The 18,681-nt window shown below is 40.7% G+C and overlaps 1 protein-coding gene across 1 annotated transcript; it reads right to left on the reverse strand.

Annotated features, from left to right (window-relative positions):
- Positions 1-5,937: 5,937 nt before the first annotated feature.
- On the reverse strand, positions 5,938-18,573 carry diras1b (DIRAS family, GTP-binding RAS-like 1b). The gene is made up of 3 exons (XM_075448306.1): positions 18,396-18,573; positions 8,156-8,496; positions 5,938-6,264 (listed from the first exon to the last, which is right to left on the reverse strand). Exons 2-3 carry the CDS (start codon positions 8,462-8,464, stop codon positions 5,977-5,979), a joined length of 597 nt encoding a protein of 198 aa, XP_075304421.1. The 5' UTR covers positions 8,465-8,496; positions 18,396-18,573; the 3' UTR covers positions 5,938-5,976.
- Between the last annotated feature and the right edge of the window lie 108 nt (positions 18,574-18,681).

Raw genomic sequence — 18,681 nt, forward strand, 5'->3', positions numbered from 1 at the left:
GATTGAAAGCCTGTATCAAATTTCACAGTAATATTGCTGATAGCTGTTCAGACATTTTGCCAAACCCCACAAATATCAATCTCACAGTGAGGCTGGAGGAGAAGCCAATGGAACACCAAGCCCTCCTGGAGCCAAGAAAAAAATTCAAGCTGTGAATTAGCACAAATGATAGTGAGTCAGGACAATGTGATAATGAAAAAATACAATAAACACTCCTCAGTTCACATTTTTATTAGGAAAATCATTTTGCAGATTTGATTATTATTATCATCATATATATATACATATATTTACGTATATATATATACACATGTATATACGTATATATATATATATATATATATATATATATATATATATACTAGTTTCCATTATTCAGAGGATGCATTAGCACAGTATATCTTAATAGGAAGACTATTGCTAGAATAAATATCTATACATTTTAATCAGTTAAATAAAAAAGTCCCAACAGAGAAGAAAATAACAAACCAACAGAATCTTTTACAAAAACAATAAGTGCTAAAAAGAAATGAACCATTTGCAAAACCAAAGCAGTAAATGCGGCCAAATAATTTCTTTAAAAAATACAAAGATGTTTCACAGTTTGTGTCCTTGTTCTCATGCTGGCTGGAACACCAATAGGGACCATGCAGGAATGAAGGGCCAGAGCAGCAGGATAGTACCAAACTACATTACCCACAAAGTCTATATGCCACCACTTTGCTCCTCTGGTGTGCCAAAAAATAAATAAATAAAAAACAGCCTGTGAGGATCTAAGGAGATCAGACAAGATCACTGTGAGGGGATAGCCAGAGGTCAGCAGGGTCAGGGGGAGTGTTTCTCCTCGAGCAATGATTTTCTTCAGATACTCTCAAGATGCTTGAAAAGACAAGACCGGAAAACCTGCCCTAGCTGGTAGAAATGAGCCCAATGAACTGTAAGAAGAGTTTTTTTTTATGTTTCACTGTACTGCTGACTGCTCTTTGTTTCACTTGAACATGTTTTGAAGTTTTCCATCCGGCTTGAAGAACACGTGTAACCCGCTTCCCCTTCAGTAGTGTGAGAGCCTTCAGCGACATAACCAGTGCGTTAAGCAACTGATGTAAATCTTCAACTGGCCCTAAATGGAAAATCTGTGTGCTGCCAATGAGAATGTCTATGGAGGCCCAAACGGTTAGTAGATTCAACATCATGGAATCATCATACAAATCATAATAAATAAACATGCAGGTATAATATGATAAAAGAAGTGTGTAAAACTCAACTCAATTTATTTAAAATGCTTCTTTATTCATGAAAAAAGATTTTCGTGGGGAAACCTGGTGTTCTAATAAATATCACAAATGGTTAAATATGTTGGTACAAAGAAGCAGAATGTAGTTTCAAAATGATTTTCTCAATGTTAAACAGTCATTTATTTTTTTTCTGAATCTGATGGGCATTTTACAGATTTTGTCTGCCTGTAGTCAAATCACTATTAATGTTACAACATGTTCTATAGTCGTCAAATATCGAACATTTTAGGTCTCCATAGGTGTCCTCTTTTTTAAAAGTACGATTTTTCGCTTAGTTGTCTCTACTTTTACCATCTTCTGATTGGCTGTTTTTACCATAAGAGGAAACTGCAGGTGACCGTATTCCCATCACAGACTCCTTCATTCTACTCACTCTCCTGTCACATCTCTGAAATATTAAATCCTTTGAACAATATTTACAGCTATCTACAATCAGATGTGAGCAGGGCAACTTTTCAGTCTGTGTTGCCAACACAAACGCTCGAATCTCAGTGGGATGACAACAAAAGGAGTTAAAGATTTCAGGGGTTATATAGACAGCAGAGATTTTATGGAGAGGTAATGGTGACAAATTTAGTTTCATAAGGAGGCCATTGTATTAAAAAAAATGTTGCTTATCTTGAAAAATTTTGCCGACAGAATGACGTTTTTGTGCCTTTTCTTCAATAGCAGGAAACAATTGAAAATCCTCCCGCCAGCACAAATAACTGTGCCATCAAGTACATTTTAAATGTGTGTTTTATACTTTGCAACACATACTTCGCCTTCTTTCTGTTGTGGTTTGAAAACTTTTTTATTATGTTTACACAAAGTTGGTTTATTTGACTTTATTTTGAATATATTCTAAAACACGTGCTTACTATTTCAAAGCACCTACAATTTTAGACCAGGACTACGCAAACTGTACGTGTGTGCGTGTGTGCGTGTGTGCGTGTGTGCGTGTGTTTGAAAGGGGGTGTGTTGTGTCGGATGACTCATGCAGAACATGTAGGCGGTCTCCATGACACTGTGTGTCTGACACACACTTCATTAGATGCTGCAGCAACAGCACACAAGCATGTTAACACACATAACTCATGCAGGTCAGGGTGAAAGAATGCAAAAAGGTGGCTGAATGGGCACACACACGGATGCTCCAACACGCACACTTATACGGGAGCGTATATGCTTCATTGATAAATGAGATGAGACTAGCCATGGGAGGACGGGGGCAGAGGTGTCCACAAACTCAACGGATTCTCAGACTCGCCCCATGTGCGGCGTCTTCTTACAAAGGCTCCCTCATGCAAGCTCAACTGAATCTCATAGGCCACGGCTAGTGCAGGTACGCTTCATATTTTCACACTATGTCTATTGATAGCTCAGCTCCCTCCCTCGCTCCAGCTCATCGTCAATACCTCTCGCATGCGCTGCCTCATTGTTTTTCCTCTCTTCTGTATCATATTCCATCCAGGGACATGAACAATGAAACTCCCCTGTCAACGTCAGCAGAGCAACAGATAGCACAAACATGCGCACGCAATCAGGGATTTGCGTGAAGCAACCAGACGTGTCAAGCTGATATTTATGCAGTGGCACCATCGCCAGCAGAACATCAAATTAGGTTATTAAACTATTTTTTGTTGTTGTTGTTTTCTTTTTTTTTTTAAGATTTAATGCTTCACATGGCCACATCACATGCTGTAAGTTGCACCCTTGTATCTGGTAGCATAATAGGTCAAAGAAAACAAAAACAAAACAAGCTGTAGGAAATATAACTTAAATCATGTCTTTTTCACAAAGAAAGGAGCATAAAAGAGTTTGAGAGAGCGTCCCTGGCATCTAACAGGTAAAGGGTGTGTTTATGATGTAAATTGTGGAGCTTAACAGGACCTCACATCAGTGCAAAATACAACACAGCAATAACAACAGATTCATTCAGAAGCATAAAAAGTAACAGCCATGGAGTGGAACCTTTAGTTACATATTCACATTTTGCTAGTATCATCTTGTTGATAGATGTGGAAAGTGGATGAGTCAGATACAAGATATCAAGAGCATCATGAATTAGCTGTATATTACAGTACATAGCGGCACTGGACCTTAAGCTGTAACAACATCTCCTTGTTACAAAGGACTTCTTCCCAGTAAGACAGTGGGTGCAGTATTTGTTTACATTGGTAACATCTTACTTGAAGCTCTCAAAAGACATTTCATCAAACTACCATGTGCTTATTTACAATAACTACACATCTGGAATAGTTTAATGAGGGTCTGTGGGCATGAATGATGCAGGAGGGACAATTTACATAGTGCTAATAAATGAGGCATTGCTGATTAATAAGCAAGTCTTCAAGTAAAATGTCACCCTAAAGAGCCCAGTTGTTGATACTGCTGCACACATAAAGACAGAGAGAGGGACAGACGACAACAGTTGCTGTGCTTTTCCCTTTTTTTCTTCAGAGAGATGGACACAGTTAAAAGGGGCTGCCATTTGTGTCTTTGGGTTTAACAGTACAGAAGCAGATTATCTCCCACACAAATTGTTGTTTAAACTGCCTGAGAAATGGAGCAAAGTGGACAAATAATCCAACCTCCCCCACCCCCCAGCATCCTATGACCTACGATCCCGGCAGGATTACGTCACATTTCACAAACACAGCCAACCGGTCACGTCACAATACCCTGTTGTTCAGCAGAACCACAACCTCATTGTGCCACGTACCGGACAAATAAAACATCAAGACAGAACAGCGAGCTATGATTATGACACTATTATTCTTCCATGCGCAGGACTGCTGAATAGATGGAGACTGCTCAAACAGACAAAACATGTACAAAAACAGAGGAAAAAAAACACCAACACATAAAAATGCTGACAGATATGTTGGTAAAAAGTATTGTGCTTTTGGCTGTCCTGTGTATAATATTCAAAGCCCCTGTGTGAAAATAAAAGGTGTATATATGCACTTTGGATATGCAGCTGAGCTTTTCAGTGGCTCCAGAAGGATATCTAATACATAATGTAAGCAGGAACATGGCAAATTAAAGTTGTTTGTGTGTGTGATTATGATATAAAGTGCAATGTGAGGGCATTTAGGCTCAGTGAGCCCTGTTTGTCTTCATGTAGTCAGTCACCAATGACTGGCAGAGCATTCTGTAACTGTGTTTCCTCTTTTTCTGACACTCACATGGATCCATTTGTGTGCATGCTTTGTGTGTATACATGTGTGTGTATCATTCTGTGTCCTGTTCACTGATGCTTGGATGAGTGCACAAGAGGTAAAGCAACCAAACCAACGGAGGAAGAAACAATTAGCAATTTACTGGATAATCCACATAAAGCAAGTTTACTTTAAGCAGCTCCTTTTTTTCCTTCCTTCTGTGTGCTTTTTGTTTAAGGAGCTTTTTTTTGTTGTTTCTTTACATGAACTTAAAGAGCAATAAAAAAAGCAAACAAACAAGGGAAAACAAAGGCATAAAGAGAAACCTTCACATGAAAAGTGCCAAAGCAAGCGTACCTTCTTAACCTCAGAACCAAAAATGCTCCCAGTTCCCTTTCGTCTTACCAGCTTGGCAATGATTATCCAAGTGTAACATCCTCGTTGACAAAGCAGGCTTGTATTTCTGTTTTGATGAGAGTCTAGCTTCCTTTCGTTCAGAATTATTTTACACTTGATGAGAGTCTTAAAAGGATTGTTGCGTCTTATCAGTGTGCATACCCTGCAGCTGGGTGCCTCCACACGCCAGACGAGGACATTTAGAGGGTTTGAAAATGAGTTCTTCACATAACAGTGAGATAAATGTGAAGGAGGGTCTTTTTCTTCAGGAGGGATGATGGGGTCGAGGAGATGAGTGAGTTTGTCCTCCAGCCACAAATCTAAGCTTTCATCCTTCAGATGTCAGTCTACTTTCTGTAACTTATATACTAGTTGGGGTAGAGCATGTAGGCTAGATGGCATATATGTAGATACCCTATGTTTATATACATCAGAGTCCTCTGTTGTGGCTCTGGGACATGGCTGGGTCATATGTTTTGCTGAGTGGTGGTCATGGTAGCAGTCTCAAACCTTTGAGTCCCGCATTTATCACGAGCACGAAGGACACATCAGTCTGTAAAAATGACATTTTTACCAGATGAGTGGGCTTAACTAAGTGTGTTGACTTTGTTACATCTACATTACATTTCTCTATAGATATAATAGTGGGTATGCAGAGAGTGCTGGGATGTTAAAGGGGAGTTTTAAAGAGTGAGCACAGCAGGGAGGGAGGACAGGCGTGGAATTGAGAGGAGATGTTAAATGTTTTGGGCTGATCCGAGACCTTCAGTCTCAGTCTGTGGCCTGTACTGTTGCCAAAGCACAGGTTTTGTAGAACTTGGACGATGCACACATCCACACCCTCACTGTTTCTATATTCATTTGTCTTCTTGGTATTCGGCCACCCTCTCACCTCTATCCCACTCATCTTTCCTTTTAGCCAAACGCGTATGGACGTATGCGCCAACCTGTGAGTGCCCTGTGTTTGTGAATGTGACACCCAAACGGAGGAGGATGTGGATGATGAGATTTCCAAACATTTTTGCTCTAGGTGATTCGTTTAGTGAGTCTCTCTTCTGTCTTGCCTTTTTCTCTTACTTCTCCTGGTCTGTGTTTCCTCCCCCCTTTTCTTCTCTTCCCTCCCCTCTACTCCTCTTCTTGATTTACATCACGCTGCATTTGCCCTTCAGTCTCTCTGCACGGGACTGCTTCCCAGAGCGCTTGCCATCGATGTTGAGGCTCATGTTCCTCTTCTTGTCCAGGTTGAGGAGCTCCTGGAAGAGCTCAGTGACGTTGTGGTTGGTCTTGGCCGACGTCTCCATGAAAGCGCACTTCCACTGGTTGGCCTGTGCCTCCCCATCCTTGGTCTCCACCTCTCGCAGGGTCTCATCGCTTTTGTTTCCGACAAGCATGATGGGAATTGCCTCAACGTTACCCTTTATGGCCAGGACCTGCAGAGGGAAAGGAAAACAAGGGGAGATGTTGCTATGTTTGGCTAAAATGGTTAAAAGTGATCATTGTACATTTTTACCAAAAATGTTGAAATGGTGTTAATCTTTAATGCAATTTTAGCATCATGAGAAAATTCCTGCCTACAGTGCATGGCAAGATAAAAGACGAAAAGACATTTATTGACGTGAGATTTCAAGACGGATCGTTTATAGACTGCTTTTTTATCAAAACAATTTTAACAATATTTATTCTTTAAAGTGTATTTTTTCCTGTATTTATCATTGTATTGGAATATGATATATTTTTTTGCTGGACATTTCCTTCATGACAATCATTTTTTTCTATCATTTATCAAATCAATCAAATTTAAATCTAAATTTTACCTTTTAGCATCATATCATAATACTTTCAGCATGTGTTGCCAGTCTGTACTAAGTTATGATACAATATGAAAGTAAACACATTTCCCTATTCATAACTCTTGTTATTGTGACATAACTCTGATGTTATGTCACAATTTAATATTGTTGACTTAAAAGTCCTAGAGGAAACAGTTCGGCATCTGAAATAAACAACTTGCACTCTGGACATAATACCATCCGACTTTTTAAAAACTGTTTTTACCTCAGTAGAAAGCGATCTCCTACGAATAGTTAACAACTCACTGGCATCAGGCATTTTTCCCAAGTCACTAAAGTCTTGATAACTTTCAATCAGGCTTCAGACGTCATCACAGCACTGAAACAGCTCTGGTCAAAGTGTTAAACGACATCAGGTTGAATACTGATTCTGGTAATGTTTCAGTCCTGGTCCTGTTGGACCTCAGCGCTGCGTTTGATACTGTAGATCACAGAATCTTGTTGCACAGGCTGGAAAACTGGGTTGGATTTTCTGGAGCGCTCCTTAACTGGTTCAGGTCCTACTTAGAAGGCCGGAGTTATTTTGTTACAATTGGCAGCTATGAATCTGAGCGATTGGCCATGACTTATGGAGTCCCCCAGGGGTCAATTCTTGGACCTCTTCTGTTTAACTTGTATATGCTCCCTTTGGGTCAGATATTGCAGAATTTTAACATCAATTATCACAGTTATGCAGACGATACACAACTTTATGTGTCTCTGTCACTGGACGACTGCAGCCCAGCAGACGTACTGTGTCAGTGTCTGGAGGAAATAAACACCTGGATGAGAGAGAATTTTCTACAATTAAATGAAGACAAAACTGAGATCATTCTGTTTGGGAGCAAAGAGAAGAGGGTCAGCATTGGTAAATATCTTGAGACTCGGGACCTTACAATCACTGACCAGGTTCGTAACCTCGGAGTGTTGATAGACTCAGTTCTGACTTTCAGCAACCACATCAAAGCTGTCACCAAGGCAGCTTTTTACCACCTCAGAAACATCAACAGAATTAAAGGTTTCCTCTCCCAAAAAGACCAGGAGAAACTCATCCATGCATTCATCTCCAGTAGACTCGATTACTGTAGTGCTCTTTTAACTGGACTTCCCAAAAAGAGCATTAAACATCTGCAGCTCATCCAGAACGCTGCTGCTAGAGTTTTAACCCGGACTAAGAGATCTGAACACATCACACCAGTTGTATATGAAATATACAAATAAGGAATTAATTATGAAGAATAGGTACTTTGTTTGATGGAATTTTTTAGATTTGTTGTGGCAGTTAGGGTTATTGCTTTGTGCTCACAAATTCTAAATCATAAAAGTTTAAACTTTTAATAGTTTGATGCTAATGCTAATTCGTTCTAAAATGTTAACTGCAGGTACAAAATACTCTCCTTTGTTCGACCTAAATATAGATATAAAAATACACTCATTCACTCAGCTGTTTCTTCCAACAGCCATTCACAAACACATATTTAACACTCCGCACCTGTTGGTAAATGGGTTTGAGCTCCTCTAGGGACTGTTTGCTTGTGATGGAGTAGACCAGGATGAAGGCGTGGCCCTTAGAAATGGACAGACGCTGCATGGCTGGGAACTGGTGACTGCCCGTTGTGTCTGTGATCTGGAGGGTGCACACGCTCTTGTCGCAGCTGATCACCTGGCGGTAGGTGTCCTCCACTGTGGGGATGTAGGTGTCCCTGAAAGTGCCCTTCACGAAACGCAGAACCAGGGAGCTCTTCCCTACGCCTCCTGCCCCGAACACCACCACACGATAGTCGTTGCTCTGCTCCGGCATTCTGCCCTATCAGGCTTAAGACAGTGTTACACCTGGGATATTGGAGGTGAGAAGATAGGGAAGAATTAAGATGAAGAAAAGTGATGTAAAAGGATCTCTGGAATATACAAAAGTAAACAAAACAGAGGGAGGAAGAAGAACTCAGGCTTGGGCTGAGCTCGCCCTCAGGCCACTGGGCTTCAAAATCTTTTAGGTGTTTGCACACTTAGACTTTGAGCCAGCGTACACATTAAAGAGGATGAGTTTGGTGATCTTCCAAGTATTTCAGCTGACGCAGACATTTCACTAATCAATACCCTTTGCAGATTTACAGTTTCTCAGTGTCAACCCCAAAACATCCCTGCATTTCATCATTTATCAGCGATAGAGACTGCAGCAAACCCTGGAGGAGACCAACATGGAGTCTTTACTGCTCACAAGAATAATCTCCAGGCCTGCATACATGGCAGGATAGTAAAAACACATTGCAAAACATCCACATTGTGTGGACACATCCATGACAACACTGGAAATAACTGCAAAGTTGAAGTTAAAACACAAAAAAATTAAATATTAATAGCTTCTCAGATAAGCACATTGTAGTGTGTACTATTGGACAGTTTGCTTGATTTCATTAGGGTGTACATATGTTACTAAACTGATATACGCATATATATCAATGCCTCTCTGTTTTGCTTCTATTTGGACCTTTTATATTACTTGGTTGTAGAGGGCTTGTAGTCAGTCCTCTGCCGTGACAATCGGTAGTTTAATGCCACAGTCCAGCCACTCCTTCCACCTTCTAGGTGTTTTTGACTATGTTATGGTTGTAGAGTATCATAAACGAGACGGTTCCACTTTATATGAAAACACAAGCATGTTGCTATTTTTAAAGTAAATGTTGTACTATTTTGAAGCCATGAAAATATGTTCATTTTACAAATTTTCTGCATGCGTGACAGTTTCACATAATGTACGTCAGCATAGTGGGATGATAAGGCAGATGCAGGCATGTAACGATTTTGGACCCCTGAAATTGTGGTAATTTTACACATTTTATTGACTTTTTTGTTAAACTGCTTTCACTGTGGACCAACATGGCCATTGCACATTCTGATATGAGGCTTTGTTGTGGGTTGCCAGCTTGTTGCCCCAAGTGCTCAAATTTTTATGAAAAAATATCTAAATTATCTTACAAATTCCTGCCCTGAACTTTAAAGTTTGTCCTTTAAGAATACAGAAAAGCATATTTTGCGCTCATGCAGCTTATATTACCAAAAATGAAAAATGAAGCAAACTGTCCAGTCCACACTTGTGTTATAACATAACAACAACAATAGCATACAGATGAAAAAATTATTCTATTATAAATCCAATAAGGGATCAGCTGCAGCAACACACACTGATGGACTACACAGTGAATATTACCTGCTGCATCTCATGCATATGCATCAGAACAACTTCCTCACAGGAAGTCTGTAGCTATCTTTGTGTTCTTGTGTCCCTGCTTCGCGTCTTTGTCTGAATGTGTATAGCTTCGGTTAGACCCATCTGTGGTGGCTCTGCACTTTCTTTAAGGTCCTACAATGAGACACTCCTTCAGAACTGATCATGCTGCTCTCAAAGCTTCAGCTGTAATGAAACAGTAAATTGCCATCGACACTGTATGGCGTGAGTGGATTTCTGTCATCCTTACACTGCAGGAATCCACAATACTATTGATAGCGGGGCACCTGTAATTTCATTGCCAGACACTAGATAATAAGATAATATCAGTCAAGTAGTTCAAAATAAATGGGGAGCTGGGGAGAGCCGCATGAGTTTTATGGTGAGTCGGTGCAATATGGGTGACATTTCAGACTGTTTTATGAACGTGGTGAACTCACAACCACAGTTTAATTTTCAGCAGACGCTGCAGGCATCTGCTCATATCTCTGCAGAATACGAACTGTTTCACTCTGGTCTGGAAAATTACAGGAAATCTACTTTAATGGCTTTTTCATGCCTGAAGTTGACTCAAAGTCATCTCAAAACTTTTGAAAAAAACAGTGAGATCTGCTGGCAGAAATCTGTCTTCCCCATCGTGACTAACCTTTTCTGATCAAAGTCACTCTCTTTTGGAGTACGGCAGGCTGTTTTTAAAGGCAATAGAAAAGCTGTGCAGATGGATACATGTTAATGGGCTGCAACATTACAGTGGGGCAAAAGTGCATAGAATTGCCAGAAACAATGGTCATCTGCATTGCCTGTTGGTTTTAATGAGGCCTTCAGTCATGCTGTAAAACTGTGGTCTGAGCTGCCAGAGCTGCTCACTGAATCCCGTGTTAGTCTGCTTTGTGTCAGGCAGGAACACATAGATAGATGAAGATGGACTTGAGCACAAATGGTGCACTAAGTTGGTTTTAAAATCCAAATTTGATGTGAATGTTTGAAAGTTGACCATGTAAACTACAAATATTACTATAGTATAGTAATCGTATTAACGTGACTGCGTCCTTCACAGTTTGCACACTCGGTGTGCTTTTATACCGGTAATTTCAAATGAGTGTATGGTAATTCAGAGCAAGTTTAGCATCTTTCAACTTATTGATTTGTGTTTTAGGCACACTTTAGGGTTTTGGTTCAGTCTCCTTTTTCTCCAGTTACCTTTTAGATTAGTGTTGTTTATGATGGCAAAGTGCACAGCTCTATGCAACCCATAACACAGCAATCACACACACCGCCTTAATATAATACTTGTTTACAATACGCTGCTGCTTCATGTCCACATCCATGTTGGTTGTTATTTTCTTCTTTTTTTCATTTTTCTAAGACATTTTACTACAATGCAACAAGACCTCAACACAAAAAGTTCTTGGCTCTGTCAGGAAATAGGCTTAAGTGCTACTTCAGAACCAGTTCTCCTATGTGACCTGACGCAAAACAAAGAGTTGATCCATGTTGAGCAATTTGGGCGTTTGAGTATGTTTTCTCCTGTAGGTTGTTAGTATGTCAGTGTTTTGTTTACAGCTCATTGTGGTGCCTCCAAGTGGCCAAAAACAGATCATACTGTGTTTCCAGTTTAACTAGGTCGTTTACACACGGTTTTAGGAGGCTACACTGAAAATGAGAGCATAAAAATTATTGTTAAAGACACACTGCATCAGACAACTTGGGCTGTAATCCAACAGGTAAGTCTTATTTTTGTTGCTGAATCAAAACTGCTTAGTTTGAGCATTTATTGTCCTCTCTTGTCTGTCTTAAAAAGTATAGCTGTTCCAAGACTTTGCAACCTTCATGAGCATAGTGCTATCAATACAGATGAAAATTCTGGCCAGAATTCTGGCGATAAACTGGAGTTCTTATTTGAAAAAGACTACTTTTTGTTGATAGTCCCACAGCTGTAATGAAATGCTGCACACAAAAGAAAAGAAAAATTCCACAATCATCTGGATTTTAAAAGGCAAGGCCACACAGATGAAAAAAATGGAGCTTCACACCCGAGCGTGCTGTTGATGCTGATATGTGTTCACGCATTCTTTTTGACGTATCCATGTTACATCTGTTATTCTGTTTGTCTTTGACCTGCTCCCTGCGCTCCCTCTTGTTGCTTCCCCCTCTGCCTCCTGTCCTTTCACTCCCCAGGTCTCCATGCCGTTTGATCAATAAACTAAAGCCGCTGCGGTTTTAATCGATGGAGCTCGTTTCTCTGGGCCCTGACAGCCTGTCGTCCTGCCACCCTTGGTGCCTGTTTGTTTTTTTAGTTTTTTTTTTAGTTTTTCTGGACTTAGATTCCAGCTCCTGCTCATCAAAACCTTCTTCCACTCTCCTTCCCCTCCTTCTTTCACCTGAGCTAAAATTAGGCATCTTCCTGTGTGTGTCAGTAGCTATAACTGCGCACACAGGTGCAGCCTCACAGTGACACACACGCTGTACTTCCACCACTTTACCATTTGTCCTTGACACCGGGCCTTTGAGATTAATGACACTCCTCCCCAGTGCAAGCTGTCTCTACCCTTTCTCCCCTTCTCGTCTCTTGTTTCATTTGAAATGAGAGGACTGCAGTTCTTTAATGAATTAATGGTACACTATAAATGCATCTGTGGCTGTGGAGCCAAACTCCATTAGCAGATAACATTGGCACAGACCAAACAAGCCTCTTCTCCTCTCAGTCAGAAAATAGATGCAATGCAGCCTTCTCCGTCCGCTTACTTTAAACAGCGAGGAAAGAAATGTCACCTTTAGCAAAAATATGCACATAATTTTCCTCAAGAGAGCCACTTACGCAGCGGCATAAAGGAAGCGCATTAACTAACATCAAACACAATACCATTCAACAGATCAAGAGCCTGATTAAATAGACACCCACAAAGCGGTCCCATGGTATCTTGTAGAGAGAGGGTTTTAATCAGGCTGCTCATACCGGAATGCTGTGGATACGCGGCAGTGAGTGTTTGACAGGATCAACAGATTATCAGCTTGATTTTTTTTCTGAAATTGTCTGTCCTCTCCTGGCTGCGTGTGTGCAGGGGGGCACACATGTCGCAGTGTTTGAAATCTGCATAAAGTTTCTTCAGCTGTCAGACTGTCAGTAGGTGTAAGATCGTGTGTCTGTGTTCGCCCAGTCAAGCAGAAGATTCACTGTTCTCTGCACACAGACCAGCTCAGGTCTTTCAAAGTGTGTGTGTGTGTGTGTGTTTATATGTGTGCGTGTACTCAGGAATTAATCAGCGTTTTTAGCAAGGCAATTTTAAGACTCAAGCGTTTTCATTAGAATTTGAGCAGACTGTGAAGTTTCAGTTCATGAATTTTGATTCACTGTCACCGCTGCTTCACTGCACTCACACCTGCTACGACAGAGAGAAAGCTCGGAAAGCGCATATCGAAAGATCTTGGTTGGTTTTAATTTGCGGCTCATGATTGCAAAAAATGTTTCTCCATAGTTTTCCTGGAAAAAAGACAATGAAGCTGCAGATTTTTGTTCTTTCATTTCCAGTATTTTTTTTTGGGGGGGGGAGTGTGTTGGAACATGATGATGCAAAGAAAGGAAATGTTTCTTTTATGTTCAAAGAACTAAAAATGCCAAATACTTCACAACACATTATAAGAATCAGTCCTCTACAGAGTGTGGTGCTCACAGTTTTACGTTATCATTATTTTACGATTGATGAATTAAACAGATTCATGCCCGACACATCTAAACTCTCCCTTCAGCACTGAATGAAAACCTGCAAAAAGATTTTTAGTTGAATGATGATGCAGTTCTGAAGTTAAATGAATAGTCTTACATAATGAGTGCTTCTCTTAATATTTGTAATTGATACATTGATACCTTGTGTTTATGTTAGCCTGGCTCCATTCCAAAGGAAATAAAATTTGCAGACAAGCAGGACATTGCTGTGCTCAGCCAAGAGAGACTTCTGCATATGAGCCCTGCACAAGCACAAATGACTGCTTTTTAATGGGTTTATTCTGCAGTGGTCTATTTTAATACCTTTATACACAGTCAAGCCAGCTGTTTTCCACCTGCCTCTGACTTCCTATCTTTGAACAGGCTGTTTAATAGTCAAATATGAGTCAATCTGCTTACAACCAAATTGCCATATTTTCAAATGTATCAAACAATGATCCTAACAAACAGGATTAGATTTTTTTTCAACAGTTTTTTTCTACACTCCACTTTTTACAAACTAGAAAATAGCGATAAGTCATTACAGTGACCAATGCGTCTTAAGTAGGCCTGCTAAATGAAACATTTAATCAAATTTGTTAAAACTGTGAATATTCCATAATCTACAGCCCATCGTTTCTTGCAAAGATTTAGAAAATCTGGAAACATCTCTGTATGTAAGGGGCTCAGCTGCAAAATCAACATGGGATGCTTGTGATCTTCAAACAAATAGACATATGTTAACAAGATTTAGAAACTCTGCCATCTTCTCTGGGCCAAAATAAATCATTAAAATGGACTGAAGCAAAGTTTTTTTTGTCAGATTAAATTAAATTATAGATACCACATCATAAGGACTATAATGGAGAGGGATCATCTTGGCTTGTTGTCAGCACTCAGTCAAAAAATCTGCATCTCTAATGGTATGGGGAACTGGCAAAATGAACATCTGGAAAGGCATCATCAATGCTGAAATATATATACAGTTTTTAAAGCAACATATTCTTCCACCTAGACAACAACTTTTTCAGGGATGGCCTTGCATATTTCAGCAAGACAAAACCACATTAACCATGTACAGCCTGCAGTGCAGACCTTTCACCAACTAAAAAAACATTTGGAGCATCATGAAAATGAAAATATGACAAAGAAGATCCAGGTATGTCGAGCAGCTTGAATCCTTTACCAGACACGAATGAGGCAACATTCCTCTCAAAACGTTCCAGCTACTGGTCTCCTCAGTTCCCAGATGTTTACACTACAAATAGAAGCAGGGATGCTTTTTTAGATTTGTTGCTGCAATCAGATTCAAGATGAGCTACTACTTTTCATAAAATAGTAAAATGTCTCATTATTAACATTTGAAATGATTTATATCTGCTATTTTGGATAAAGCATTGTGTTTATAAGATTTGAAAATCCTTGCTTTCTGTTTTCATTTACATTTTACACAGCATCCAGATGCTTTGGGAATTGGGAGAGCAAGAAGGATGGCCGGTGAAATACAGAACTTAAACAACTAATCATACTGTCTGAATTGAATTACAGCACTTCTATGCATTGCTCAGATTACCAAGTTGAATTGTGGCCAGATGGGAGTTATGCATGAGACTTTGACTCTCATCAGCATCAGTCTATACTTTGATTGAGCGCACACAACCCCATGTGCATGGGATGCGTGTGCTACGCTGTCCAAGAGATTGAAGCACTGTGGTCTTGGCTTAGTAGCTAATCATTGAGCTTAACCTCCTCTGTGCTTGTGGCCTCCTCTGCATTGACCCAATTCCCAGGACTTAAGTTACCAACAGTCCAGCACGACAACAGCGTGAGACCACATGCTCCTCAAAGCTCTCTGATACACTTTCCACACCTTTTTGACTCAGCATGAGCTAATGCAGAGCCACACACAGTAAAGGTTATAGCTATCTGTCAGATTTATATATATATATATATATATATATATATACAAAACAATAATTCCTCCCTTTGGGAACATTGATTTCTGAGATGTGATCAAACACTGTAACCCTAATCATGCTAATTCTGTGCAGCAGTAGCTTGTCTCTGAGTGTATTAGTACTGAGTATTAGTGTGACTTTGGGATTCCTGGGTTGCTCCTTCTGCTCTCTCAATATGACTCTGCTAATCCCTCAGCCTGCCAGTCTGGGAGACACACAGGGACCTGGCTGATAGCAATGGTAAAGAGTAGCAATAATTCTAAGAGAATTGTTTTAATAAGACTCATTCATTATTATTTTTCATAGAAGCCTATTGTTAGATTCCCATGAGGCCCTGACTTGACCGAAGCACTGATTGAAGACTGGTGGCTTCAGAATCTCTTCTGCGGTGACAGATGGTGACAGGTTGATAGTTTTGGACTGACTCCATTAATCTGTTAAGGCAAGATCAACCAATGAATAATACCAGTTGACGGATTCAGGTCTGATAACCATATGGCTAAAAACAGAAACAGCAAAGGAACCCCACTCTAGAATCCTTCCAAAGCTACCGTGAAGCAATTGGGGTTATAAGACATCTAAAAAACATACAAACGATAAAAAAGCAGACAGGAAAAAGACATTCTAAGTTCTGATATATTTTATAAAGAGAATCAAAGATGCATGACATTTATTTTTAAGAGATGGCTGATGTCTGAGCAGAATGTCAAATGAAACATGATTACTCTGAGGTCACAGTGTCCAGAGCAGCCACTCTGGCCAGAGATTAGTAATGCATAACTCCAGGAAAATTCCTCATAATGCCACGAATAATGGAGATTATATGAACTTTTCAAATGGGCTGATGCCTGCAGAAGATTTATAGCACTTTAGCACTGATCTCCTTTGGTATCACAGCATAGTAAATACTATACTTCAGATCCCAAACGAGCGATGGAACACTTGGCTGCATTTGTTAAAGCAATTTGAGCTAGTATTACGAAGAAGAACAACATGATGTATAAGCCCGCTGATGCTAGTTGAATTGCACAGGCTAAATCAAGCATTAACTTACATGTAGTGACAACCATCTGAAATTAAAACATCACAGAGGGGCCTCTCATAAAGGGTTGAAAGTGATGCTGTCAGTCTTAACAAAACTTTAAATTTAACAGTTAAACCGAAAAAGATTCACTTATTCTAAAAGAAAAAAAAAATCACACTATTGTTCAGGAATACTTCCTTGAATCTTCTTAAAGAGAAATAGACTGATGAAAAATCCCACAATTTCATTCACTGATACATGGAAATCCTCCAAGAAAAAAATAAAACAAACAAAATTTAAAAAAAAACTACACAGGCAACAATCCATTGGTAAAATAATTGTTTTGGGGATCAACTTTTCTTGTTTGGATTTTCATCTTTCATAAACCTATCAGGAGCATGTTTCTGCATTTTCTGGCCCACTGTATGACATACATGCACATATTCATACATGATGCGTGAATATATTTTCTATTTTATTATGTTCTCTGATTAAATTCTGCAAGAACAATTTACACATTTCTTCCTCACTGGGATTGATATCTCACATCAATCTGATGCTAAAGGTTTTGAAGTAAAACAAAACAAAACAACAACAAAAAAAATCCCTCATCAAATTCATCATCCTCTAATATCAGCCTCCAACCTCATCTGCTGCATCACAAGAAGCATTGCCATCCTGGCCGGCGTCATTGCCTCACTGTGCTCACGCTTGTTACCATGTATTGAGTCATTTCTTCATCCTGCCTCAGTGGAGACAAGTGTTCTTATGCAACTGCGCTGTGAGCATCCCAGACAGACAGACAGACAGACAGACAGACAGACAGAGCAGCAGACAGGACCCTGACACTCCCCCCATCCACCCACTTATCCTCCAACACATGCACGTTTTAGTACAGTCTGCATCTCTGCGCTATTCTCAACCGCACTTTTTTAAAGCTTTACTCACGGGATTTACTGCCATAACTCTCCTCTCCTATCTCAAACCCCGCAATCCACACATACACACACACGCACACACTTGACGGGCTGTGCTGACAGGAAGTTGAGTCACATGCATATAACACACACGCTTTGAGGATCTAAATGATTCACAATTCCCTTTTTGCGTGTCTCATCTCCAGTTATGGCACCACAAACAAGCAGCACATCAGACGTGGAGGAGGCGACATCGAGAAGCACAGAACCGGATGGAGGATTAACCGCGGCATTTGCCACAGAAATCGGGCTGTATGCGTCACGCCGGCGTCATTATTAATGTAAAGACTAAGGTTGACGTGCATGTCCTCCTCGACTCTCGCCAGGAAGGGGGTGGCAGAGGAGGGCTTGCCGTCGGCCCGCAACGCCATTACAGACCACCCCACTCTGCTTGGTTCATTCATAAATACCAGAGGATCGCCATCTCGCAGCGGTGCATCATTTCGCAGTCGCAGCGAACCCCCCGCCCCCAACTACCCCCTCCTCCTCCACCTTGCTTTACTCCTCAAAGCAATATGATAATCCCGACACCTTCTCATCTCTGCCCTCTCCCACCCACCCCTCCCCACCACACTCTCCTGCTGACTGCCAATATGGCTGTGCGGGCATATAGGAAACAGTCCACAATTCATTCGCACGACCGAGATTGTTGAACAAAAATGTGAGTCGGCGCGTACGAATTTTAAACAGCAACACGGATCGAGGAAGTGAGATTTTGGCCGTCCCGTGTCGGCCGTGGAGAGCAGGAATCTTGTGCGCACAACAGCCAGCATTGGTAGAAGGACCGCGGCTACGCCGCTGAATACCAACATCTAACATCCGTAGAAAGCAGCAGTGTCCATACCTGTTCGTCAAGTACAGCTCCGCTTCAGGCTGCTCCTCGGTTCCGAGGGATGAAAGAGAAACGCCGAAAGCGTCTTAAAGTATTTTACGCGGTTCATGTAGAGCTCATGTCGTCCGATTTCCAACACCACCACAGCAGACACACGCACACACACACACGCGCGCACAGCCTCCGTCTCTCCGCCTCTCTCTCTATCTCTCTCTCTTTCCTTCTCGCAGATACGTGGGAGGTGCTATGCCCTCTCCCTTCTCTGTCCACACTTGGTTTTCTTTTAGTTCAAACACTT

This window comes from Odontesthes bonariensis, chromosome 17, assembly GCF_027942865.1.
Source record: "Odontesthes bonariensis isolate fOdoBon6 chromosome 17, fOdoBon6.hap1, whole genome shotgun sequence".
In the NCBI taxonomy this organism is placed as follows: Eukaryota; Metazoa; Chordata; class Actinopteri; order Atheriniformes; family Atherinopsidae; genus Odontesthes; species Odontesthes bonariensis.

What these genes read in the sequence shown, in the direction of transcription:
- diras1b (XM_075448306.1), bottom strand. Translation starts at nt 8,464, where the DNA reads ATGCCGGAGCAGAGCAACGACTATCGTGTGGTGGTGTTCGGGGCAGGA. An exon ending in TCAAACCCATTTACCAACAG is followed by an intron (nt 6,265 to 8,155) that starts GTGCGGAGTGTT and finishes TTCCCTCTGCAG; the next exon opens with GTCCTGGCCATAAAGGGTAA.